Genomic DNA, 27,993 nt, shown 5'->3' with positions numbered 1-27,993 from the left:
GATGGGACGTAAGCCTTGATGTTGTGCACACCCTGTTGGTGGGGACAGATCTCCTACCAACCCTCACCTCCACCTCCCACCAACACAGACCTCCACTTCCCCCAGGCCCACTGGATAACGCTGTCGCTGAGTTATCCTCTCCAAAGACAGACTGGGGTTCAAGCTGGAGCTATAGAAGCTCAATTTTTGTACTATTTAAATAGCACACCTCTTAAGAAAAGCGTGCCAGTTCATCACAGTCTGCACTGCATAATGTATTGACAAAGAGATTTCGATTATATTCGTGATTCATTGGCACTACAATCCACATATTTTTATAAGCTTAGATGGCTTTGAAATCCGGTCCGTACTTTCCCACATACCGTTTGTTCCCCAGCTGACTGGTAGAGCTTGTTTACTGTACAGACAGAGAGAGATGAGAGCGGGGGTAACCTCGAGGTACCGTTATAACGGAGATTGAAGTTTTTTTTTTATGTCTTACGTGTCATTAAGTTTGTTTACCTTGTAACTTTATTTGTCGCAGACGGAGTATTTTAACTGCTGGTTAAAGAGAAGGCTACCGTTTGTTTCGGATTGGCTGTTTTGGAAGCTAGACAGATCTGGGAAAATAGGCGACGGCGTGGAGTTTTAACACCTAAGATAAAACGCGCTGGAAGCGGCGGCTCTTTATTTGTTAAGTGTCTAAAAGTAACGCGCGCCTCACCACCGCCGGTTTGTTTATGGGTGTTTTCAGTTGGTCGTGGCGTGGCCGTAAGAGTTGAAGGAGTTCATTGGAAGGTCGTTGGAAAAAACGAACAGCGCGTTTTTTTCTGCACATATCAGAAGGAGTTCCTGGGATGTGTTCGTATTTGTCTTTGCACGTCTTAGAGGGTTATTCCAGTGATACGACATAAAAGCAGAATATTCGGAGGCACGTGAAACAGAGACCTGAACTAAGCTGCAAGGCGAACTATTGTACTTACACCTAGCCACTGTTCGATAGAAGTTTGACCATAGACCTGGATGAGGACACACATTTCGAAATCGCTATTAAAAAGCTGGCTATCTGTTTTAGCGAATTTGTTTCGGTGTTGTCTTTACGCAACTGCGACTCATATCTCACTAGATAATTCTTTGGAATTGTTTCTGTTCACTGGAACCCTCGCTTACAGTGTAATGAGGACGAGCCGAGTCGTATCCCAGAGGGTAGTCTATCTGCTCACTAGCTCGCTGTGTGGGATCTTTATTTTCTCGGACCAGTGGACTACCAAAAAAGCAAAAACAGATGAAAGTTAACTATAGACGTACCAAACAACAGTAGGAAGATGAAGAGTTGTATCCGCTCGTGTGTCACCAGAAGACAAGATCACGTTATTTAGTGATAATTTCAAGCTTAGCATTAATCACAAAGTTGGCTGATAGGATTTTTCTATAATTAAAGTTCAACCACGTTGGACCCCCGGTCCCCGTTCAGGGGGGCTCCTTCGGCGAGCTAGCATTATTAGTTGGCTTGGAAATTTTCATCAACTTTGTTGCATACTCTATTGTAGGCTATTACAATCAAACGTAACATCTTCAAGAAGTTCCCCTCTTTGGATAACCTTATAGAAGATTGTCACCAAAGTCAAAATGCGGTGGGTGACCTCAGCATTTGTTTTGGTCCCTTTTATCGCCCTTGTTTGCCAATATGGGCCAACAGACGGAGAAAGTAAGTAGGCTACCTTCATTCTTTAATTAGTAATAAAAAATGCTGGTGTTGATTGTTGGTAATTAACTGTTGATATTGCCTAGCTAGATGTTGAATCCGGAATGGAATTTAAGTACTTTACTGTTGACTACTATGATTAGGCCAAAGTGTTTTTCATGCAATAGTTTTTAGTTTTTAAACGTTTGTAGTTGTTGCCTGCATTAGTCTTCTGTTTAAACTTTTCCCAGGATTAAAATTACATCGAAGATAAGGTTGTTATTAAGTGTGCAACTTTAGCCTACTAATATTTACCAGCAAAGTTACAGGAAAATACCCCCGCCCCGCCCCCATGTGTTTATATATATGTATAGCCTATATAAAGTGTTGAGGCCTGTGTGGATGCGCCAGCCCCAGGGTCAGATTAGCCGTGTTTCTGGGCTCGGGTGGTCTGTAGCAGCGAATCTAAACTACAAGTTGCAGGACTCGCCAGGCACTAGAACGCGCAGGCCTCATGGCGACTCGAACTCACTGTGCACTGGAAACGTAAACAACTTCTTTCAGGTCCCGAAATCCCCATAAGTAAGGGATTTGCCTGCATTATGTTTCTGGTTGTCACCAGTCTGGACCCGAAGCGCTTTTTTCCACCAGCCTGAGTTGCTTGTTTCTAGTCAGTTAATTAATTTGCGTAATCTGTGGGGTTCCTGTGTTTTGATTTACGTACCATGAATTTTGGTCAAAGGAGCAATAGACTCAGACTTTAGTCAAATAGTTGCGAGCACAACCGTGTTAACACGGTTGACAAGAAATTTCTGAAATTATGTTGACAGTCCACACTATATTTTTCATGTCAGAAGTTGGCTTATTTTTGGATAGGATAAATTAATAAAAAGTAGGCTAATCAGTGGTTTTAATGCACATATAATATCAAAACAAACTCAAACGTGTCTCTGAAATAACGATATTTTAAAAACATGTATTAGGTTATTGTAAACAACAACGAACCGGACCAATAATTCATTTAGGCCAATTGTTCCTTCTAATATATCAGTGCAGTTCTAGCTTGGTCAAAGAAAATAGCCTCTTACTGACACTGCGATTGTTGTTTGTCAATTTTCAGAAGCAGACATGTTTGAAACTGACATGTTCATCTGAAGACGATCATGTTAGTTCGATCTCTCTTTTCTGTTGCCCGTTCTGCTCAGAGGATTTACGTGGCAGTCTCGCCACTCTTGCCGTTAACGTTGTATCACTTTAAACTATGAACGTGAACAAGAGTTGAAGGCAATTTTCTGGGTATTTTACACAGGGCATGTATGTGAAGGCCCTTCAATAGTTACTCTCTCACACTTGCTCTGTCTCTCTTCCTCTGTTTCTCTGTGGACAATGTGCAGCATAAATTATGGGCTGCTTGCTTCCTGATTTATTTCATTCTTAGAGAAGTGACCATATTTGGCTCTTTAACGCATAAGGGGAAAAAAAACACACACAGCCAGACAACTTCCAAAATAGTTTAAATATTTGGTACAGTTGAATCCACATCATGTGTGTTGCCTAATATCCACACAATTTTTTGGGAATGGGGCTTGGAAGAACATGCAGATATGTAAGCCGCAGCAAAGCCATTATTGTTCACTGAATAATTATAATGCAATCAAGTTTTTTATTTTTACAAGGTTGTGTTGATTGCTTGTTTGTCATGGAGGGACCAGGAAGTAACCTCAGAAGCACCTGCCAAGCTTTCTTTACGCAAAAACAAGTTGTGCAACTGGGAGGCCGGTCCCCTGCCTGGAGTCTCAGGCGTGAGAGCTGCTTTCGGGAGAGAGAGAGATGGAGAGAGCGTGAGAGAGAGATAAGGAGAGGGTGAGGGAGAGAGACGGGGAGAGGGTGAGGGAGAGAAGAGAGGGGGGAGAGAGATGGAGAGAGGGTGAGAGAGAGATAGGGAGAGGTTGAAGGAGAGAGGGGGAAGAGAGATGGAGAGAAGGTGAGAGATGGAGAGAGGGTGAGAGAGATGGGGAGATGGAAGGATAGGGAGAGAGACAGACAGATGGGGGGAGAAAGGGTGGGGGAGGGGAGGTTGAAGGTTTGTCAGGTTATTTTATTGATTACCTGTCAATGGGGAAGCTAATCAATGTAATACACACGACTACTTACTCACCCAAGGTTGGTACATTTGAATTATCCAAACAGTGCCTGATCCATTCATTAGAAGGAAGCGTGTGTGTATGTGACACTGTGACCTTCTGTAGCTCTTCTTCAAACAGGCTAATTAACTAAAAGGTTATTGTTGGCAGAGTCGGAGCAGTTGAAACACGCTCGCTCCTGTCTTGTTTTTTACAGGAGTCGAGGCTTCTCTTCATGGCACTGTTCAGACTCTCTGTCCCCCTCTCTCTCTGTCCCCGCCTCTCTCTGTCCCCCTCTCTCTCTGTCCCCGCCTCTCTCTGTCCCCCTCTCTCTCTGTCCCCGCTCTCCCCCTCCCCCCCCCTCTCTCTCCCCCCCCCCCCCTCTCTCTCCCCCCCCCCCCCCCCCTTTCTCTCTGCCCGGAGCACACAGTGGCATTCCCACAGTGCCGTGCACAGTCAGGAATGTGTTTGAAGTGGCCCACCCTGTAGGTGCTTCAGCAGTAAAGGGGTGTGGAGGAGGGGTTGATGAGGGGGAGGGGTGTGGAGGAGGGGTTGATGAGGAGGAGGGGTGTTGTCTGCAGTGTGGCTGTGCTGGGGGGCTGGGGTGGTTGTCACTCTCCTCCTGGACATAGATGTGTGCAGCAGCTCTGCTCTGGCATGTCAACACCACGTCCCTGAGCAAGAAGGGAGGGAGGGCCTCTGCTCACACCGGCTCTGCTGCCCTCCAGGGGGCCCCCTAGGGGGGCCCTGGCCGATGTTTAAGCACATGGGACATGTCTCTCTCTTCCCTACACCCGGTCTGTCATATATTTTGTGGATAATGTATCTTTCTCAGTTTCGAACAAAAATCTAGAAACGGAAGACATCTCCGTGAGGGTAGTATGTTATCGGTTAATGAAAAAAAGCTAGGCTAGTGTCGTAGGGGTGAACTAGCCAGTGAACTAGCCAGTGAACTAGCCAAATAAATTATATATTTTTATGATGTAGGCCGAAAATGAGCTTCCCCTCTTTGAAAGACCAGCAGCCGCAACTGGTATCACTGTGTGCATATAGCCAGTTGGGACGTATCACTGTGTGTGGGGAGTCAAATGGCTGAGCGGTTAGAGAACCGGGCTATTACTCAGAAGGTTGCCGGTTCGATTCCCGGCCTCACCCTACCTGCCTCGGGGGGAATGTCCCTGGATAAGAGCGTCAGCTAAAATGACTAAATGTGTGCAGATAGCCAGTTGGGATACATGAATGAGGGAGTCTGAAAACAGGGCAAAACTAGAATTAGCATGTACATCTGACTGACGATTGAGCAATAAAACCTCTGTAAACAATACATTCTATACTTTAAAGCCTGTAACTAACTAACAAAAAACAATAAATGTACGTTATGCTGATGGAAAGTAGGTACACTGACACACGTGATGATAAATCACATATCAGCTCAAACTAGCAACAGGAGAAAACATCATGATTTTGTATTGGCACACTGAAGGGGAAACAGGGGAACTGAATTCTCCAGAACTATTTGCAAACTCCAGCAATGTTTGTTTAATTTAGCTCACAATACAACCGTTGTTCATAGAACAACAATGTACCATAATGTCCTTTTTTGAAGTGAGAGCAGAAACACTCGGTGTAACTGAGCCTTTACGGTTACAAAACCGAGACGTTTTAAATCATGGTAAATATGCATCCCTATGCTGGACAGGAGAGCTCCTGCATGTATGAATGGACTCATGACTTGGTCACTGCTGCTGTGGCGTGTGTGTGTTATTCTCAGGAACACTGAGGCATACAGTGACCCATCACAAGGCTGGTCTCATTGTAGCCATGGCACCCTAGTGGGAGATCTGCTATGGAAAGACGCACATACACCTCTCTCTCTCTCTCTCTCTCTCTCTCTCTCTCTGTCTCTCTCTCTCTCTCCATTCCTCCCTGTCTCCCTCTCTCTGGTAGGTGAGAGGGTTCGCTCTGATGTGTTTTTCTCACACTGCAGATGAACACCGGCTGCAGACCTGTACTCCCCTCCCACACACACACACACACCATGGCACATACACCATACACACAAAATGGACCATAACAAATACAAGCTGTAACAAACAGTCTCTCTCGCTCCGACTTCTGTTAGCCCTGCCAGAGAGCTGTGTTAGTACTTGTCCAAACGTGCTAGAGAGCTGTGTTAGTACTTGTCCAAACGTGCTAGAGAGCTGTGTTAGTCCTTGTCCATATGGGCTAGAGAGCTGTGTTAGTCCTTGTCCATATGGGCTAGAGAGCTGTGTTAGTCCTTGTCCATATGGGCTAGAGAGCTGTGTTAGTCCTTGTCCATATGGACTAGAGAGCTTACATGCAGGTGTGAACAGGGTTAGCTCTTAGTTCTGCACCTGCAGCCCAGCTCCTGCTCTCCCAGCATGCTTTGCTGTGTAGCTGTCCGGATCCATAGTCTTGCAGCGTTTTTGTTGTTGTCCTAATCTACTGAAGGCTTTTAGTTTCTATGGCAATGTTGCGAGCAGCTCTGTTGGTGTTCACTGGCTCATTCTCCGGAACGTTCCCTGCTAACATTCTGAAACGTTCCCTAACATTCTGTAATGTAATGTGTTCATTTAGCAGACGCTTTTATCCAGACAGAGGTACAGTACAAGAAATAGAAATTGTGTATCCAGTGAAATTAATTATAAAAATGGGTTTAAAATAAGAGGACGCAAAAATGTAAACCGGAGAGATTATGGTGTTTACTGTCAGCAGGTCTAGTACACTGACAGGTACACTAGTTCAGCCAGCATCTGTCAGGAAACCAGTATGTGTTCAAGGAACATTTACATTTACTTTTATCCAAAGCGACTTCCAAGAGAGAGCTTTACAAAAGAGCATAGATCACTGATGAAAACATCGAGGTAGCCCTAAACATTGCAAGCAGCCAAAACATGAAGCATACATTGTGAAAAACCAAATAAATGCCAAAGGGAAGAACCATAAGAGCATGCAGTTAAACAAGTTACAATTAAACAACATGAAACCCAAAAAGTGCAAGAGTGTACCTGTAGAAAAACAATCAATAGTAAAATATTTCACAGCGAGTACAAAAAGTTTAAATCCGTTATAACTAAGCAACAAGTCTCTCAATAAGAGTCATTGTGAACCTGAAGGAAACTAACATCAGGTCCAACCAAGCATTCCTAAGTGCCGTTGTACTCCCGGAACAAGTGCGTCTTGAACACCATCATCAGTTGAAAACAAGGTTTTAAACCTCCACCTGTAGGCAGCCATCAAACACAGAGAGTGAGGGGAAAGGGTTTAGGTTAGGTCTGAGTATATCATGGTGTGTAGATCATCCCTGCATCTCGAGCAGTCTAGCTGTTCTGGGTCTGATCAGTTCTACATTTACATTTAGTCTTTTTTTTTCTTTTTTCTGATCTGATCTGATCGGGGTTTCCAGTGCTGCATCTCTGTTCTGGATCTGATCTATCCTGGGTCTGATCTGTTCTGGATCTGATCTGTCCTGGGTCTGATCTGATCGGGGTTACCAGTGCTGCATCTCTGTTCTGGATCTGATCTATCCTGGGTCGGATCTGTTCTGGGTCTGATCTATCCTGGGTCTGATCTGTTCTGGGTCTGATCTATCCTGGGTCTGATCTGTTCTGGATCTGATCTGGGTCTGCCATGCTGCATCTCTGTTCTGAGGGAGAAATAATTCCTAACAGTCCTTCTGTGATCAAAGGGAATCAATACAGGAAAATACGGACCATAATACTAGGATAAACAAATGAACAAACACACATATACATATGTATGTACATATGTGTCAATGTAAGAGAATTCTGGTGTACGACTTGCTCTACAGATTGTGACTTACACAGACATAAATCCTGCCATTTCTTCCTCAATTCCCTTCTTCTACTGCCGGACGTGCAAGTTCTGCTCAGACCAGGCACTTATCGAATTTAGGTATTTGTAGCAGTTTTACAGTCCAGGACGGCTTCCTTTGGGAACCATCTGTCACGTACGAAGCACAGTGGATGATTGGTTGGGTTAGGGTTGGCTGGAGGCTGTTTAAAGGTGGATATTCCATACATGCCATACTTGACTACGAAATATTCTGTAGGAAAAACTGTGTTCCTAGTTTGAAAATCCTTATGGATCCAGTTTGAATGAGATTGGATCCGTCAGCCAGGATGGAGCGCTGGAGGTTCAGGCATATGCTTTATTGCAGCTCAGGTTTTGCTAATAACTGCTTGTCTAGCCGTGATATAAACATACCTATGTTCGACTGGTACAAATGTCAGGGTTAGGGTGTCAGGAAGTGGAAAAAGATGCTTGTTAAAAGTGACAGCTGGCTGGAGAGTAACATCTGTGAGGGGAACAGAGGAGAGGAGTGATGGAGGAGAGGTGTGATGGAGGAGAGGAGTGATGGAGGAGAGGATTAATGGAGGAGATGAGTGATGGAGGAGAGGTGTGATGGAGGAGAGGAGTGATGGAGGAGAGGATTAATGGAGGAGATGAGTGATGGAGGAGAGGTGTGATGGAGGATCAAATCAAATCAAATCAAATTTATTTGTATAGCCCTTTTTACACGCAAGCATGTCACAGAGGGCTTCACATGCGCCCATAGAACTGCCCCTCAACCAACCTAAACCCTCAAGGAAGACAAGGAAAAACTCCCAGAAAAACTCCCACCGGGAGAAAAAATGGAAGAAACCTTGGGAGGAGCAATTCAGAGAGGGATCCCCTCCTCCAGAGACGGTTGGTAAGAGAGAGGAGCAGAACACAAGCTAAACATAGTCATACAGTGTCAATGGGTTTTGAAACACCAAAATCCATTGTTCGGCTTTATAGACGTTGGATGGGACCGGGAAACTCGCTGTTGGCCGTCATGGAGACTGGATTCCGGGTGACGACCTGGTTCAGCGTTGGCAGACCGACGACCAAGCAGGTCCTGACAGCTCAAACCCCCCACACCACAGGGAATGTGTGGGGGGGGGACAGAGAGGAGAGCAGGGATTAGAGAATGCCAGGAGCAGCTAACAGTTACAGTCAAAATAGAATGAGATCCCCACCGGTCAAGTGTGGACTAGTGCAGCAATTTAACAGAGCAAAAAGGGTATTTGATGCAGCCCCACACACCAAAACAACGACAGCCCCCCTCAGTTGGAACATGAAATCTGTTCCAGGGGAAAGAACTCTAAAGTAGGTTATACTTATACGAATAAGGATGAAAACAGCCAGTCCCCCGTTGTCTCCAACTAGTAATAAAAACTATAACAGTAACAATATACAGCAACGGAACTATAATAATAATAATACTAACAATATACAGTAACAGGTTTACTTTATTTGTAACATCTAGCTGGGCAATGTGAACATAAGCTATAATTAAAATTTAAAAGTTACATGTGATACACACATAGGCAAGCACACATCCCAGGTTTACATAGAAAGTACACACATACTTCCCTTTAACAATCATAGAATTGACTAAACAAGAACGTTTTTAATCTAGTTTTAAATGTCGAGACAGTATCAGCTTCCTTAATTGAGATGGGTAATTTGTTCCAAAGAAGAGGTGCTCTATATGAGAACGCCCTACCTCCAGCAGTTTTTTTCTTAACTTTGGGTATTACCAGATAGCCGGCATTTTGAGATCTTAGAGACCTTGCGGGGCAATAGGGTGCAAGGAGACCGGAGAGGTACAGTGGTGCCAATCCATGCAGAGATTTGTAAGTTAGTAGTAGAACTTTGAAATCAGCTCTGGCTTGGATAGGGAGCCAGTGTAAAGAGATAAGAGTCGATGTTATATGATCAATTCGATTTGTTTGTGTGCTGAGAGGAGCATCAGTGGTTTGTGTTTGGTCTGCGAACATATCGGTAGACATTCCTGGCGGACACACATCCAGTCTCTCTGTTTCTCCCTTTGTGTCCATCTAACCACAAAGACAGGAATCTCTCTGCAGCTCAGTTATGTCAAGACACGGCCACTGTGAGAAGTTCTCTGTGTGTTGCTCTGCACCCAAGGAAGTGCAGTGTTGTTGCATATGAAGTTTTTTCAGTTAGCAGTTCGTAATAAATAATAGTTAGCTAAATAGCTAATAGTCCTAGCTTCCTGTTTCCCAGTTCCTGTGTGATCTTCACCAGGCTGCACCAGGCTCTGGCTGGGTCAGTAACTTCTCTGGGCTGAGCTTCTTACTGGAGCAGCACCTGCTTTCTAACCCTGGAGTTTTATGAGCTTCATCCCAAAGCTCTTAATTTGTTTTCCAGGAGCCATGTTGCTTGCGTGGCAGCACCTGGAAACAGTTTAGAGGTGTAAGTTTACTTGAGGGCAGACTGTTCAGGCCTGGCGTTTTCCTTCAGCCTGGAATGTGCACAAGACTAGTTCCTGTTACCTTGCTGTGTTGAATGAATCACGGGTGAGACAGTGATGTCATCACAACGTAAAAGGTTGACGGTTAATCAGTGTGAACTTACTGTTGCCTTGTGGACACAGAGGATGTGTAATTAGGTGCGTTTGACATGGACTGACGGCTGCAGGCGGCTGACTTGAAACAGTGAATTCTGGTTAGACTTTTTGTCCGACTTAAGACACCGCCGAGGCTAGGTCACCGTGACGTAGCCATCAAAGTACCGTGAGATCGATTCGAGAACTGCCGGCTGTGTAGCCGAGCACATTTTCTCAAGAGCAACTGCACGGGTCCAAACGACAACACAGCTATTTCATGATTGGCAGACTCACACACGACAACTTTGACGCGTGTTTTGTAATTATTCTGACACCTTCAGTTTCACCAACACTCAAATCCGGACCAAACTGTTTAATTGAATTAAACATTTGTTAAAGAAAGGGTTTTAGTCCGCCTCTTCACTAACGGAAAGACTAAGTTTAATTATAAATAAAGTAAAGTAAGAAAACAGCGCTTGATCGGCCATGACTGACGTCAACGCAGCAAACCACGAGAAGCTGGAATGTCCGACTTCACAGAGCCGTTTTCAACCCGACTGCAAGTGGCTACTCTCGCCGGTCGTTTCATGGAAGCCGCAGTCCATGTCGAACGCACCTATGGCCTATGATAGCAGAGTCACGTGCTGGTGGCGTCCACTCAGGATGTGTGTTGTCTGTCCTCAGGGTACACAGTAGGACTTGGAAGGTGGAGGAGGCTACCGTATTTTATGGAAAATAAGCCGCATTTTCTGTAAGCCGCATCCCACCAGAATGGGAGCTTTGTGTTTGTAAATATGAGTATAAACTGCACTGGAATATATGCCGCACTTGATACGAGAATTGAAGACGAGGAATAATGCTCACGACTGTTGATTTATCCAGTAACACTTTCACATTGGACAGCTTGGATAGCCATCTAACTAGACAACATTCACAATCAGGGTGAACACTCAAATGATCTAAACTACAGACCATAGCATTACACATCAAAACAGAACGAACACAACAATAGAACTCCGAACAAAGCTTATTTTACTAAGCTAACCCTTACGAAAAAGAAGTATACTTCAAGTTTAATTTGTAAGTATACTTAAGTATAAAAGATATACTATTATTATGGTATTTAAAGTTTACTAGCAGTGTACTTATTTATATACTATTTTTGTAAGGAAACTGAATTGGCCAACTTTTGAGGTCATTTAGTACACTTTAAAGTACACTTATAGTGTATTTGAGGTTTACTTTTGAATACTCTAAAGTAACCTGTGTAGTGCACGTTCAGTTCATGTCAGTATACTTCCTAAAGTACCTCGAAGTATACTTTGGAATATTTTCAAGTGCACTTTCAAGTAATGTAAGTACTTCAAGAAGTAAACTTAATAATATCCATTTACTGTGAATGACTAATATATTTAAATGTTTAGGGGCTCCTCAAACTCCTCCGATCTTGCGACACTTGATGAGAACGGGGGCCCTTGTCATGGGACACTTCAGGTTATTAGCTGAAGGAAGCTAATTACTGTGTATGAACGCTTGTCATAGAAATCCAGCTCTTCTGATCAAACGTAACAGTCCTTTAACTCATAGTTACAATGGTAAACCAGCACAACAATGCCAATTACCACACAACAAAACACTACATTCTAAGCACACATTTAAAAAACGAAATTCATTAAGTTACATTTGTATTTCGAACAAACGGCAAACTTATCAGCAAATGTTAACACTATTTACCGCCTTGCATCATGGGAATTGACCAGCCAATGAACCACGCTATCTTAATTTTTTCAAGGCATTTTAATGCATAATGCAACCCTTGTGCCTGCTTCTTTCTCAAGTAGCTTTTTTCCATTAATACTCTAATTGATAATTATTAGTATAAGAGTGTAGGGCTTCAAAATGTTTTGGCAGTAATTAAGGTTACAGCTTCAGTAACAAAAAAGATTCAATGTGCAATGCAAAATAGATTTTCCTAGACATGAATAATTAGAATATACAAGATGGATCTAAAATGTTTGACCCTTTAATGTACTTTAAAAGTATTTTTGACAATTTTTGCTGTATAATAACAGAAAACGTACATCTTACTCCAGAAGAAATGTACACCATTTTCTTTTTCGAAGCATACTTCTTAAAAGTATATCAAAAGTGAACTAAAAGTGTACTATCCATATACTTCTATTTTGTAAGGAAATGCCCTTAACTTCGTAGCTTTTCAGCTTGCCGCTGGGCAAGTATAGGCAATGTGTAATACACTTCGGTTGTGGATAGTTTGTCCAGAAAAAAGCTAAGTCACTTATTTAGTGGCAAAATCCATTGTTATAGATACAAAAAAAAAATTGATATAGTATAGGTTTAGCTAGCTTGGAAATCCTGGGGAGAGTCTACCGAAGTTGAATTAGCCAATGTCGTTAGCGATGCTAGCTAACGTTAGTTTGCTAGCTGTATAAAACATTTCACTGGGTCTTGCAGCTGTTTGATATACTGAAATGATTATGAAATGTGATGTTCTATTAGCCAATTGCCACTTTAGCAAGTCACTGTATTTCCAAGCCCTGATAGTGTAACTGAGACGACACAGTAAATAATTCCTCTTTCAAGTAATAATCCCCCTTTCAAGTGTTGGGCATTAAATTGGCTTCACGGTCTGTAGAGATTTTGGGACAAAGCCACTTTTGTTCCAAAACCGGTCTATAAGCCACTTCAAAATAAAAGCCGTACAACCACAAGAAAACTGTAAAATTGTGGTACAAGCCGTGGCTTTATTTCCGAAAAATACGGTATATACACACTCCTCTAACCCTAACACACTGTTTAGAAAACAAGTGACAAGTAACCCTAACGGTGACATGGCAAACTTCCCACTCTCTTTGCCGGCCTCCCTTTTTTCCCTCTTACTCGCCCTTACTCTTTCTCTCCCCCATTTCTCTCTCTCTCTGTCTTCCCTTTCTCTCTCCCTCCCTCTCTTTCTCTCCATCTGTATTCATTCTGGCCTGCCTCAACTTGCAGACTCACTGAAAAGCCACTGCTGTGATTTTATTGGTCACTTCTCTTGGCAGTCCCTCTGCTAGGTCATCCTGTCACATTGATCTCTGCTTCTCTTTCTGCCTGAGGTAGTAGAGAACCTTCTGTAGAGGTGCTGGTGGAGTGTTTGTGTATGGTTTGCTATGCTCTCCCCACAAGGAGGTCACGGTTAGGCTAGTGTCCATGATGGAGCAGCCTCACACACCAGTGTTTCCCACAAGTACATTCATTTGTGGCAGTGCGCCACAGAAACAACACTGGCTGCCACATATTGAGTTTCGTTATTATTATTTTTTAAACGCCATTTAAAACACGCAGCGTATAATTTCAGCTGCATTTCCTTTCCCTGCTCTCCCTCCGCCTCTCTGACACTCACGCGTCTCTCCAATATACACGCACAGTCGCACAGTCGCACAGTCGCACAGTCGCACAGTCGCACAGTCGCACAGTCGCACAGTCGCACAGTCGCACAGTCGCACAGTCGCACAGTCGCACAGTCAACAATGATGGTATGCGATATCAGCGAGCCTCCCGCATTAATACCATAGCTAAAAGTCTAGGGAAGTTGAGGTTACTTTTCGCTAGGTGCCTACGAACATGTCTTTATCTGCTAGACAAGTGGGTTCCCAGTCCTTTTGGAGAGCTGTCTCACGAGCCCTACATACCCGGCGTCATGGAGCCGACCAGCTAAATAGTTAAATAGCACTAGCGTTGCTACCTGCATATATGCAGAAATTGTTAACAATATTTTCAGGCTTCAACCAGTGCGCCACAAATTGCTTTCGAATCTGTGGGAAACACTGCACACACACACATGCATCCTTTTCTATACTCCCTTTCTATACTCCCTTTTCTCTCTGATAACCCCGCCGGTATTGTGTAGGGATGTGGTATGTAGCAGTAGGGATGTGGTATGTAGCAGTAGGGATGTGTTCTGTTATGTAGCACAATGCCACAGGGGCCTCCATTCATGCTTAAGATCTGATCACCAACCGTCCTGCAAGCCTTACGTCACCCCCCAACCAGGCTCAAACTACACCCCCTTGTCCCTCCACTCAGCCCCCAGACCCACTTTATGTTCCTGCTCTGGAGAGACATCATTGTTTTAAAGAGAAAGTATTGCTTTTGAGATAGCCAGCTGCATAGCATTCTTTGCTCCTTTTCTCTCACACACACACACACACACACACTCCTTCTCTCTGCACACACCAAACCTCCTCTGTGTTCAACAGCACTGCAGCCTAGCGGCTGTTAAGGCCATCAGCAGAACACTCTGGACGTCTCAGAGGACTTAATCCGTATTTGGAAAACAGTTTGAGAGGAGGATTTAGAAGATGCCACAACATGGGGCTCTAAATGAGGACCAGGAGAGTAGAGGAGAGGGGAGAGGTGGGTTAGGGTGGGGCACTGTACAAGGGCAAGCTTAATGTGCAAGTGTCAAGGAAAGGTGTCCGTTTTTCAAAAACAATATGTCTCTCAAGGGTTTCTAAATCTTTAGAAAAATACAACAACACAGTTTTTAAAGGTTTTAAAATGACGACGTTCTATCGTAGCCTGGTCCTAACCAGACTCTCGTACATTTCATTTGTACAGAGAGTCTGGCCTCGCTGCATTGACAAGCGTTGACTTCCTTGTAGAAGTTTGTTGAAGTTTAAAACTATTGGATCTGCCCAGAGCCACTATGATCTGCCATAACCAATCGCTAGCGTTTGCCTTAGCCAACTCCTTCACCACTACTGTAACAGAGCTAGCTGCCGTAGCTGGAAAATCTAACTGTTCCCGAACCCCGTGGGAAGTAGGGCCACAACATCATGGCCACCAACAAAACTAAGCTAAACTTGTTGAGGCAAAACTTGCTCTGGCTTTAATTTATGGATATTTGGCAGCCTTGCTACAACGGACCGAATGGCTTCGCTCGCATCTATCTCCGCCGCCATTACGGAACTACAATACAAACTAGCACCACTCCCTCTGTTCGCTGATTGGCCGGTAGAAAATTAACCGGAGACATCTAACTTTCATACCTCATGGCCAGACCTAGTACAGAAGCAAAATCTAAATTGAGCGTAAGTACGTAGGAGGGCAGAGCCAGGCTACTTCTTTCGAGCTTCCTCTTTCAAAATTCAAGATTACTTTATTTGTCCCTTGGGAAATTGTTGTTGGACATAAGACAAATCTTTCTCTCTCTCTTGATAGCATCGCATTGCATCTCTCCTCTTCTGATGAATCCATCCTCTCGTTGCTCAGTCTGCAGTGAGTTCATGAATGAGCACAAGAACTGTGTTGGGGTAGTAGAACACTGTGCTGGGGTAGTAGAACACTGTGCTGGGGTAGTAGAACACGGTGCTAAATAGTTGAACACTGTGTTGGGGTAGTAGAACAGCTGGGATGTAGAACAGAACCACACCTTGTACTGTACAAGTCTCCAGCCAACCACTGGTTTTCTAACTGAAGACTGTGGACTCCTTGTACTGGTAAGGTATCTGACTTCTCCTCTTCCCCGCAGTCTGCCCCAGTAAGGACATCCGCAACAATGTGACCAACCTGCAGACGCTGGAGAACTGCACTATAATCGAAGGCCACCTGAAGATCCTGCTCATGTTCAAGACCAAGCCTGAAGACTTCCGGGGTGTGAGCTTCCCCCGGTTGAGGGTCGTCACCGACTACCTGCTGCTGTTCCGCGTGTATGGCCTGGAGACACTGCAGGACCTGTTCCCAAACCTCACAGTCATCCGGGGACACAACCTGTTCTTCAACTACGCCCTGGTGATGTTTGAGATGCTGCAGCTACGGGAGGTGGGGCTGTCAAGCCTCATGAACATCACCCGGGGGGCGGTGCGCGTGGAGAAGAACCCCGACCTCTGCTACCTCTCCACCCTCGACTGGTCCAAAATCCTGGACTCAGTGGAGGACAACTACATCATGGCCAACAAGAATGAGCGGGAGTGTGGAGACGTGTGTCCAGGCGCCGTGGAGGGGAAGAGCACCTGTCTGCAAACCACCATCAACGGGCAGTTTGTCTACTGCTGCTGGAACCAGCACCACTGCCAGAAATGTAAGAGCACACACACCTGGTCAGCTAAATACACACACGCACACACCTGGTCAGCTACAAACACACACACACACACCTAGGGCCAAATGGTGACACAAACCGAAAGCTTGATGTGGGCCTAGTTCCTGTTCTGCAAGCAGACATTCTCCTCATCCTCACATTGCTGATGTGTGAGATAGCAGGATTCTGTTCTTCATCTGAGATAAAGAGAACCCGCCAGGAGAACGTCCTAGTTCGTAGAACAATCACACCGAAGATTGTTGTTTAACCGGCAAGAGAACGAGGGAACGAGAAAAGAAAAAGAAACTGAGAGAACAAACTAGATCCTGTTTCGATAAGTGGCCTCTCTCTCTCTCTCTCTCTCTCTCTCTACCTCTCCCCCCTCTCTCTCTTTCTCTCTCTTTACCTCTCTCCTCCCTCTTCCTCTCGCTCTTCCCCTTCCTCTCTCTCCCTCTTTCTCTCTCTTTACCATTCCTTTCTCTCTCGCTCTTCCCCCTCCTCTCTCTCCCTCTTCCCCTCCCTCTCCCCATCCCTCCCTCTCTCTTGGACAGTGTGTTCTGTTATTGTGAATGTTGTGCTTCTCAGACAGACTGCAGCACCCACTCTTGCGCCACAGAGAACTTACCGGGTCAAAGTTCATCTGCGGAGGGCTCTCCTGTTTGTTAGAACAGGAGAGCCCAACTGTTTGTTAGAAGCAGCAGCCCCCAGGGGACACACACACACACTCACGTACACACACACACGCACTCACGTACACACACATACACACAGCAGTATTAGCATGCACAGTTGTGTTAATTCGTACCTTGACTGGCCTCTCTTCCTTCAAGAGGAAGGTCTAGGGGTGTTGGTTACATGTACTCTATGTGCTAACTTAACATACACAACACTTGACTGTGTTTGAATACCATTAATGTCTTATGAAGGAGGGGAAGACGGACACAGAGAGAGGAGAGAGATTGAGGACTATATGTGTACTTCATAGCTGTTATATGCTTGTGTGTGTTCGATGTGTGCATGTCTGCAAGTACCCCATCCTCTCACATTATCTCACTATATGCAAAGTGTGTGTGCGCATCTCCCATGTGCTACATCAGGGGTGGAGTACTGGTGAAGGCTTAAAGGTAACTGTAAGATAGTCTAACTCTAACCCTAACCCCTACTCTAAGATGTATACTGCTACGCTACACAACGATAACTATTCATAGCTAGGCTAACCAGTCTTTTTGGAGCTACAGTGCTACGCTAGACCAGGCTAACTGTTATTTTAAGAGCTGCAGTGCTATGCTAAGCTAAGCTATGCTATGCTAGGCTATGTTTTGCTCTGCTCCATTCATGAGCAGCAGTGAGTCCCAGGGGAGCTGGAAGCTGCTCGTTATGAATGGGCACTCCACCTGTGCAATAGCTAAGCACACCGCACAAGCATGTGAACACACACAAACACCCAGACACAGGCAGTCTCCACGCATGCCACTTGAAGTGATAGAATTGGGAATTGGCTGTCTGGGCGGGGTTGTCTGGGCGGGGCTTCTGAGGATATGAGGCTGGAGTGTCTTGATGCTAGACTGGAGGGTCTTGATGCATTTTTCCTCTTTTCCATCCTCTTCACCCTTTTTTCTCTTCTTGATATCCTCTGCTCCTCTCTCTCTTATCCCTCCCCTTTCCATCTTCCTCTCCTTCTCCTCTGCCCTGTGTGAAGGGTTGCTGCAGGGCACTAGGTACCAGACCAGCAAACAGCTCCATCAGGCTTCTGGGATGGACTGGCTGTGCAAACACTCATACACTCATACACTCACACATGCACATAAAACAGAGTGTGGGGAGTGGTGGAGCAGATAGCTAACAGGTTTGTTGTCGTAGTGACTTAGGTATGTGTTCACTCCTTAGCCTCTAATATTGAGGAAGTCCTGCCCTGTGGACCTCCACTTAAACTCTCTCTCTGTCTGAGGGCAGCAGGGTGGGATGATGCTGGGTGGAGGAGGGCAGCAGGGTGGGATGATGCTGGGTGGAGGAGGGCAGCAGGGTGGGATGATGCTGGGTGGAGGAGGGCAGCAGGGTGGGATGATGCTGGGTGGAGGAGGGCAGCAGGGTGGGATGATGCTGGGTGGAGGAGGGCAGCAGGGTGGGATGATGCTGGGTGGAGGAGGGCAGCAGGGTGGGATGATGCTGGGTGGAGGAGGGCAGCAGGGTGGGATGATGCTGGGTGGAGGAGGGCAGCAGGGTGGGATGATGCTCTTTCTCTCCCTCTCCCTATCTTTCTTCCTCTTGCGCACGCTGTGGTATGCAGACACGCTGGAATTTTGGGGCCTCAAAATGATAGACCAAACTTGTCAGCCCTGGTTAGGGTTAGGGAACACAGCAAAGGCGAGTTCCTGTTGAGATACATTTAGTCATTTAGCAGACGCTCTTCTCCAGAGCGACTTACAGTAAGTACAGGGACATTCCCCAGAGGCAAGTAGGGTGAAGTGTTTTACCCAATGACACAACGTAATTTTGCACAGCCGGGAATCGAACTGGTAACCTTCTGATTACTAGCCCGATTCCCTAACCACTCAGCCATCTGACTCCCTAGGTAGCAGGAGTGGGGGGATAACTCACACATACACTCACACTCACACACCCTCACTCACACACACACACACACAGAAGCAGTAAGGAGATTACAGAGGTGACTTTATGTCAATACTGTCTTCCTACAGTATGGGTGTAATTGGTCACTGTGACCTGCTCTCCTCTGGCACTCTATTATGCACACACACTTGCTCTCTTCCCCACGAGTAACTGAGGTCAAAGTTCAGAGTTTACAGCATCTCTCAGGTTACAGCAGGACAAGGAGTGCAAGAGGAGCCTACAATGACACAAATCAAAATCACCTTAAGTCAAACATTCTTTCATGTTATGGATCAACATCTTTGTCTTAAAGTTAGGTTTACCATGACTAGCAGTAGATTAATATCCTCCAGGCAGGTCCTCTTCTCCTCTTTCCTCCTCCCTCCTCCAATCCTCTTACACCATTTCCCATCCCTTCCATTCCCCTTCCTCTCTCTCCTCTCTGTCTCCCTCCTTCTCCATCTCTCCATTCCTCTCATCTCTGTCTCTCCCTCCATACATCCCTCCAGTACCAGTCCTAGCACATTTGGCGCCCTAGGCAAGATTTATCACCAGCATTTATCAGTTATCTGTTATTGCTTACTCTCTCTCTCTCACTCTCTCTCTCTCTCTCTCTCTTTCTCCTACCCCTCTCACTATTTCCCACTCCCCCCCTTCTTTCCCCCTCCACCCTCCCCTCTTTGTCTCTCTCTCCCCGCCTACTACTCCCTAGCAGTTAGGAGACTCATAGTTCCACCAGTATAGTTAGGGTTATATATACTAATATAGGGTTATGCACAAAGGGTTGCATACAATTTGTATGGTCATATAGATAGGGTTGGAAGTCAAGGGTTATCTATATATAGGGTTATCTATATAGGGTTATAGATGATAAATGATAAATATGGCGTTTTATAAATATAGGAATATGGCAACATTATTCTATAAAAAGGGTTACATGTAGAAGTGCCCTGCTGTGTGTGTGTTTGTTATTGTTCCTGTAGTACTGTGGCCTGTCAACACGACCAATCACAGGGAGGCTTTATGTGTAAAAGCAGGAAGAAGGAACGTGTGCCAGATTCCTATTGGCTGAGCTCCCCACCCTGCCCCCCTGGGAAGTGTAAACAGATGGAGACGCACCTTTGATCAGGAACACAGTTAATCACTGAGCTAGAGGTCAGCTTCCTCCTGCTGTCACTGGGAGAGAAACCCCCTCCCCCCCTCAACTCTCTCTCCCTCTCCCCTACCTATTCCTCCCTTACCCTTCCATCCCTCCCTCCCCATCTCCCCTGACCATCCTTCTCTCCCCCTCTCCCCTAACCACCCCTCTCTCCCCCCTCTACCCATTTTTCCCCCTGCTCTCCCATCTCCTCCCCCCATCCATCCAGTGTCCACGAAAACAAAACAAGACGTTGTATGAATGAAAGTGGGAGGGTCCAGAGTGACCTGGAACGACAGTGAATGGGATAGATACTGCTTGTGCTGGCTGGAGGTGTGAGTGTGTGTGTGTGTGTGTGTGTGTGTGTGTGTGTGTGTGTGTGTGTGTGTGTGTGTGTGTGCAAGGGAAAGGGGAGGCGGCTGTTGAAAGACGGGCTTTGTTTTGTTTTTGTCTGAGAGCTAACTAGCCTAGCTTAAGAATTAAGCAGTGTGCTAACACAGACCAAGTTAAACACGAGAGAGACAGAGTAAGGAAAAGAGACAGAATAGCAGAGAGAAAGAGATGGAAAGAAAAAGAGCTGAAGAAAAAAGTAGTTCACAGTGATACAAAAAAGATACAGACATTAGACAAATATTGACGCACAGACAGCTAGCTGGCTAGCATCTCTGTGCTGTGTCTGGACCAGCCCTGCAGGGTTAAACCTGTATTCCTTTCTCGCCACAGAATACATTGGTTGAGGCTGAGGGCGGATCAGGGCTAGCTTAAGGGCAGCAGCCAAGCTACGGTACAGACTCAGGCTAGGCAAATCTGGACTGAGGCTGTGTGGTGTAAGCATGTACACACCACACACACACACACACCACACACTCCTGGGAGAGGGAGAGGGAGAGGTGGAGGTGCAGTTTTACCGTATAGATGGGAGCGAAGAGCGAGCATCTGCTGATTGATGTCATTGGCATTTCACCAGCTGACTAGAGGCAAAAACGCCCTCAGTGACCCCCTTCCTCCTTTCTCTCTCCCACCCCCTCTCTCCCGCTCCTCTCTCTGTCTCTCCCTACCTTCTCTCTGTCTCTCCCTCCCCTCTCTCTGTTTCTCTCCCTCCCCTGCTCTCTCCATTTCCTTTCCTCGTCTCTCCCTGTCCCTCTCTCCCCCTTCTCTCCCTCTCTCCTGTCTGCCAAACCCACAACCATTATGTCTAATACACATGGAGGTTTAGGACCCTGAGGAGTCAAACACCACCCTCCCTAGAGGCTGAACCAAGTTCAGCTAAGAGATCTGCTTTCCCTCGTTTATCTGGAGGCTTGTCTGTTCCTAGGCCAACACTGTTCTAGAACTAGTAGCTCTAGAGCTCACAGTGTTGTAGAATTAACACTGTCGTAGAATTTTGTAGAACCATCCTCCCTCCACTATGTTTCTGGTTGTCTGCTACACACACCACTCCCTACCCCAGGAACACCTGTTTTCAGTGTGTGTGTGTGTGGGGGGGGAATGAGAGACATTCTCTGGAGGCCCCCTCCCTCGTCACAGATGCTGTTGGCGGCCATATCGGTCCTGCTGTTTCCCTCCGGCCCCACCCCCTGCCACCCAGGAATTTAGCTGGAGGAGAATCCAGGAAGTAGAAAGCCTGGCTGGGTAGCTGGAGGAGTTCTGAGGTGGTTTGGGTTGGACCAGGGTAGCAGGGGGAGTTCTGAGGTGGTTTGGGTTGGACCAGGGTAGCTGGAGGAGTTCTGAGGTGGTTTGGGTTAGACAAGGGTAGCTGGGGGAGTTCTGAGGTGGTTTGGGTTGGACCAGGGTAGCTGGTGGAGTTCTGAGGTGGTTTGGGTTGGACCAGGGTAGCTGGGGGAGTTCTGAGGTGGTTTGGGTTGGACCAGGGTAGCTGGAGGAGTTCTGAGGTGGTTTGGGTTGGACCAGGGTAGCTGGGGGAGTTCTGAGGTGGTTTGGGTTGGACCAGGGTAGCTGGGGGAGTTCTGAGGTGCTTTGGGTTGGACCAGGGTAGCTGGTGGAGTTCTGAGGTGGTTTGGGTTGGACCAGGGTAGCTGGAGGAGTTCTCAGGTGGTTTGGGTTAGACCAGGGTAGCTGGTGGAGTTCTGAGGTGGTTTGGGTTGGACCAGGGTAGCTGGGGGAGTTCTGAGGTGGTTTGGGTTAGACCAGGGTAGCTGGGGGAGTTCTGAGGTGGTTTGGGTTGGACCAGGGTAGCTGGAGGAGTTCTGAAGTGGTTTGGGTTGGACCAGGGTAGCTGGAGGAGTTCTGAGGTGGTTTGGGTTGGACCAGGGTAGCTGGGTGAGTTCTGAGGTGGTTTGGGTTAGACCAGGGTAGCTGGGGGAGTTCTGAGGTGGTTTGGGTTGGACCAGGGTAGCTGGAGGAGTTCTGAGGTGGTTTGGGTTAGACCAGGGTAGCTGGGGGAGTTCTGAGGTGGTTTGGGTTGGACCAGGGTAGCTGGTGGAGTTCTGAGGTGGTTTGGGTTGGACCAGGGTAGCTGGGGGAGTTCTGAGGTGGTTTGGGTTGGACCAGGGTAGCTGGAGGAGTTCTGAGGTGGTTTGGGTTGGACCAGGGTAGCTGGGGGAGTTCTGAGGTGGTTTGGGTTGGACCAGGGTAGCTGGGGGAGTTCTGAGGTGCTTTGGGTTGGACCAGGGTAGCTGGTGGAGTTCTGAGGTGGTTTGGGTTGGACCAGGGTAGCTGGAGGAGTTCTCAGGTGGTTTGGGTTAGACCAGGGTAGCTGGTGGAGTTCTGAGGTGGTTTGGGTTGGACCAGGGTAGCTGGGGGAGTTCTGAGGTGGTTTGGGTTAGACCAGGGTAGCTGGGGGAGTTCTGAGGTGGTTTGGGTTGGACCAGGGTAGCTGGAGGAGTTCTGAAGTGGTTTGGGTTGGACCAGGGTAGCTGGAGGAGTTCTGAGGTGGTTTGGGTTGGACCAGGGTAGCTGGGTGAGTTCTGAGGTGGTTTGGGTTAGACCAGGGTAGCTGGGGGAGTTCTGAGGTGGTTTGGGTTGGACCAGGGTAGCTGGAGGAGTTCTGAGGTGGTTTGGGTTAGACCAGGGTAGCTGGGGGAGTTCTGAGATGGTTTGGGTTGGACCAGGGTAGCTGGAGGAGTTCTGAGGTGGTTTGGGTTGGACCAGGGTAGCTGGGGGAGTTCTGAGGTGGTTTGGGATGGACCAGGGTAGCTGGTGGAGTTCTGAGGTGGGTTGGGATCAGTTCTCCTCTGAGCCTCATCAGTTCAGCTGCTGAAATGTTCTCCTCCTCCCTGTCTTCTATCTCCTCCTCCTCCCTGTCTTCTATCTCCTGCTCTTCCTCCTCCTCTACCTCCTTCTCTAGCTCCTCCTCCTCTTCCATCTCTTGCTATACCTCTTCTTTCTTCAAATTTTTCTCCACAAGCTGTGCTCCGCGAGCCGTGCTCCGCGAGCCGTGCTCCGCGAGCCGTGCTCCGCGAGCCGTGCTCCGCGAGCCGTGCTCCACAAGTTCTCTCTCTCTTCTCTACCAACAAGGGGAGTAGTAGTCACCCAGTTAGCAGCAGCTCTGTTTGGAATTTGTTCGTCTCCCAGGAAACATGAGGCAGGAGATACCAGAACCTGATCGATATGGAGGCTTCTGTCTGGTTTCCATTTTATTTCATTTAAAATGAAATTAAACAATCCTGATAAATTCCACGTTGTGGTTTTACCCTGCTTGGACTTTCTGTATGATTTAGCTGGTAGCTGGACCTTCTGTCTGGTGTGTGAGCAGAGGTGCTCCCAGCCCTGCTGGGAGCAGACCGCAGTTTTCTCTCAGACTGGATCAGGAAATGGAACAGGAGGATATTAAATCAAACATGTTAATAGAGGAGATGCTCCTGTTTTGGATATAACTCTTAACCATCTTTCTCCTCTCCCTCTTTCTCCTCCAGTGTGTCCCCCCAACTGTAAGAACCGTGCCTGTACTCCTCAAGGCCAGTGTTGCCATGAGCAGTGCCTGGGGGGGTGCTCCCAGGAGGGCAACACCAGCAGCTGTGTCTCCTGCAGGAACCTCCAGCATGGGCCCAGCTGTGTGGACACCTGCCCCCCAGGACACTACGTCTACAAGGGCTGGCGCTGTATCTCACATGCCTTCTGCCAGGAGCTCCACGACCAGTGTAAGCAGAGCAAGAACCCCGACTGCCACGAGTACGTCATCCACAACGGAGCCTGTATCCCGGAGTGTCCCTCTGGGTACACCACCATGAACTCTACCACGTGAGTGCTACTCTACCTGGAGAGATGCTGGGTCCATTGTTAAGTTGGTTAGCCAGATGCATGCTGAGACAGCCTAGTGATCTCATCATCTCATTTCCCCCAGTTTTGGTTTGATTGGATTGAGCACCCCCCTCATTTGGGAGGAGATTTGGGAAGCAAGAGGGCTTTGTTTAGATTGTGGAGGGGGAGATTCGAGAGAGGGTCTCTGTAGCGGGATGGGGGCCAGAGAGGGGGTCTCTGTAGCGGGATGGGGAGAGGGTCTCTGTAGCAGGATGGGGCCAGAGAGAGGGTCTCTGTAGCGGGATGGGGAGAGGGTCTCTGTAGCGGGATGGGGCCAGAGAGAGGGTCTCTGTAGCGGGATGGGGAGAGGGTCTCTGTAGCGGGATGGGGCCAGAGAGAGGGTCTCTGTAGCGGGGTGGGGATAGGGAGAGGGTCTCTGTAGCGGGGTGGGGATAGGGAGAGGGTCTCTGTAGCGGGGTGGGGATAGGGAGAGGGTCTCTGTATCGGGATGGGGCCAGAGAGAGGGCCTTTGTAGCGGGATGGGGCCAGAGAGAGGGTCTCTGTAGCGGGATGGGGCCAGAGAGAGGGTCTCTGTAGCGGGATGGGGCCAGAGAGAGGGTCTCTGTAGCGGGATGGGGCCAGAGAGAGGGTCTCTGTAGCGGGATGGGGAGAGGGTCTCTGTAGCGGGATGGGGCCAGAGAGAGGGTCTCTGTAGCAAGATGGGGCCAGAGATAGGGTCTCTGTAGCGGGATGGGGAGAGGGTCTCTGTAGCGGGATGGGGAGAGGGTCTCTGTAGCGGGATGGGGAGAGGGTCAGTTCCAAGACAGTGGGATTCTGTTCTCTCCCAGGGATGAAAGATAACCTGAGAGCTCATTTGTAAATGAACTGTCCCTGGAGTCTGACTGGCCTCTGTCCCTGGAGTCTGACTGGCCTCTGTCCCTGGAGTCTGACTGGCCTCCTGTTCTGAGAATGAAATCCTGAAAGGTGTGTGTGTGTGTGTCCGCAGGCTGATGTGTTCTCCGTGTGCTGGCCTGTGTCCTAAGCTGTGTACGGGGGATAAGGTTGTGGACTCTGTGACAGCAGCCCAGGCACTGCGAGGATGTACTGTGCTCAACGGTAGCATGTCCATCAAGATTCGTGGAGGCAGTGAGTCCAGCAACATGACCTTCACCACCACCAACAACATTACCACCACTACAAACACCACCACCAACAACATTATCACCACTACAAACATCACCACCACCACCAACATTATCACCACTACAAACATCACCCCCACCAACATCATATCACCACTACAAACATCACCACCAACAACAACATTATCACCACTACAAACATCACCACCTACAACAACATTATCACCACTACAAACATCACCACCACCAACATCATATGACCACTACAAACATCACCACCTACAACAACATTATCACCACTACAAACATCACCACCACCAACATCATATCACCACTACCACCAACATTATCACCACTACAAACATCACCACCACCAAAAACATTATCACCACTACAAACATCACCACCACCAAAAACATTATCACCACTACAAACATCACCACCAACAACAACATGCTCTTTCATTATGAATTTAAATGATTGAAAAACTACAAAATTCGAACATGTTTTTCTGTCTGCCTGTCTCCCTGCCTGTTTACTTTCCTACCTGTCTGCCTACCTGTTTACTTTCCTGCCTTCCTTCCTGCCTGCCTGCCTGCCTGTCTGCCTGTCTGTCTACCTGCCTGTCTGTCTGTCTGTCCCTCAGACAACATAGCAGCGGAACTGGAGGCAAACCTGGGCCAGCTGGAGGAGATCACAGGCCACCTGACCGTCCGCAGAGCCTACGCCCTCGTCTCCCTCTCCTTCTTACGCAACCTGCGTCTGATCCGTGGAGAAAAACTAGAGTCAGAGTAAGAACATGTACACACCACATAACAATCCCCATCTATAGAACTACAACCTCCATCTATAGAACTATAACACCCATATATAGAACTACAACCTCCATCTATGGAACTATAACACCCATCTATAGCTTTCATCTGATGCTCTACCTTGTCCCCACCTGTCTCCCTGGCCTTGTGTGTGTATGTGTGTGTGTCTCAGGCACTTTGCGTTCTACGCTCTGGACAACCAGAACCTGCGTCAGCTGTGGGACTGGTCCAGCCACAACCTGACCATCCTGCACGGCCGCACCTTCCTGCACTACAACTCTAAACTCTGCATGTCGGAGATCCGCACCATGGAGGAAGTGACAGGCGCACAGCAGAGGAACCAGAAAAACGACATCTCTCTCCGCACCAACGGGGACCAGGCCTCCTGTGAGACTCCGCCTGACTGCACTCTTTATTCTCTTCAGGATCTCTTGACACTACAGAGTTCATGCATTCATCCTCCCCCCAACGAGAACAAAACCGATGTGCCTATTATGGCAATAAACAGTAGCTTGACTGACCTTAATTAACAGACCTTTGTCTTATTGAAAAATGTCCGTGTGTAACCTTAAGATTTGTATTTGGGTAGCCCTGCCACTGAACTGTACCCTCATGTGATACCTGAGTGTCTGTCTCCATGGTTACACAGGCGAGAACCAGGTCCTGAACTTCACTATGGTCAAGACGTCCTCAGACAAGATCATGGTGCGGTGGCAGCCTTTCTGGCCCATGGACTACAGGGACCTACTGGGCTTCATGGTCCTGTACAAGGAGGCGTGAGTACTGGTGGGGATGGGGGAGAGGCTGGGAGGGAGGCTGGGGGGAAAGGCTTGGAGGGAGGGATAGGAGGGAGGCTCGGGGGAGGCTGGGGGGAGGGGGGTGTTGCTCATATGCACAACACACAGTGGTTCACCCAGTTATCCCTCTTCCAGGCCCTATGACAACGTGACAGAGTTTGCAGGGCAGGACGCGTGTGGCTCCAACAGCTGGGTGATCGCTGATGTGGACCCGCCGCCGCGTGCCGCTGACAACAAGGAGCAGCTGGAACCTGGCCTGCTCATCCACCCCCTGAAGCCCTGGACGCAGTACGCCGTCATGGTGAAGACGCAGCTGTCTGCCTCCGACGAGCACCAGGAACGTGGAGCCAAGAGCAGGATCCTCTATGTACGCACAGACGCCACCAGTGAGTCTCAACATACACACACACCTACCCTCACAGCTCCATTCTAACAAATTCCCTCTAACATGTGTTGTGTTGTCCAATGAGGAGCCCTGTAACATGTGTTGTGTTGTGGTGTCCAATGAGGAGCCCTCTAACGTGTGTTGTGGTCCCAGAGCCCTCGGTTCCGCTGGACCCCATCTCCTTTTCCAACTCCTCTTCCCACCTCATCCTCAAGTGGAAACCCCCCGCCGACGCCAACGGCAACATCACACACTACCTGGTGTTCTGTCAGCAGCAGCCGGAGGACAGCGACCTCTACAAGTTTGACTACTGCCAGAAGGGTGAGGGGGGGAGGGGGGGGGGGGGGTTTGACTACTGCAAGAAGGGGGAGGGGGGGGAGTTTGACTACTGCCAGAAGGGGGAGGGGGGGGGGAGTTTGACTACTGCCAGAAGGGTGAGGGGGGGAGGGGGGGGGGAGTTTGACTACTGCCAGAAGGGTGAGGGGGGGAGGGGGGGAGTTTGACTACTGCAAGAAGGGTGAGGGGGGGAGGGGGGGAGTTTGACTACTGCCAGAAGGGTGAGAGGGGGAGGGGGGGACTTTGACTACTGCCAGAAGGGTGAGAGGGGGAGGGGGGGACTT

The 27,993-nt window shown here is 47.8% G+C and overlaps 1 protein-coding gene across 2 annotated transcripts in view; it reads left to right on the top strand.

The window, feature by feature from the left end:
- Window positions 1–395: 395 nt before the first annotated feature.
- The window catches only part of LOC124478468 (insulin receptor-like), a 34,706-nt gene continuing 7,108 nt past the window's right edge, over window positions 396–27,993 (top strand). For both annotated transcript variants that reach the window (XM_047036682.1, XM_047036681.1), the window contains exons 1-9: window positions 396–1,687; window positions 15,738–16,286; window positions 23,910–24,234; window positions 25,241–25,380; window positions 26,023–26,167; window positions 26,364–26,578; window positions 26,841–26,967; window positions 27,124–27,374; window positions 27,527–27,694. In XM_047036682.1, coding sequence (XP_046892638.1) covers window positions 1,609–1,687; window positions 15,738–16,286; window positions 23,910–24,234; window positions 25,241–25,380; window positions 26,023–26,167; window positions 26,364–26,578; window positions 26,841–26,967; window positions 27,124–27,374; window positions 27,527–27,694 — 1,999 coding nt within the window. In that variant the 5' untranslated portion in view covers window positions 396–1,608. The remainder of the gene's footprint in view (window positions 1,688–15,737; window positions 16,287–23,909; window positions 24,235–25,240; window positions 25,381–26,022; window positions 26,168–26,363; window positions 26,579–26,840; window positions 26,968–27,123; window positions 27,375–27,526; window positions 27,695–27,993) is intronic.

Source organism: Hypomesus transpacificus, chromosome 16 (assembly GCF_021917145.1).
Source record: "Hypomesus transpacificus isolate Combined female chromosome 16, fHypTra1, whole genome shotgun sequence".
In the NCBI taxonomy this organism is placed as follows: Eukaryota; Metazoa; Chordata; class Actinopteri; order Osmeriformes; family Osmeridae; genus Hypomesus; species Hypomesus transpacificus.
Note: the sequence above shows the minus strand (reverse complement) of the source record. Positions and strands in the feature narration are given on the sequence as shown.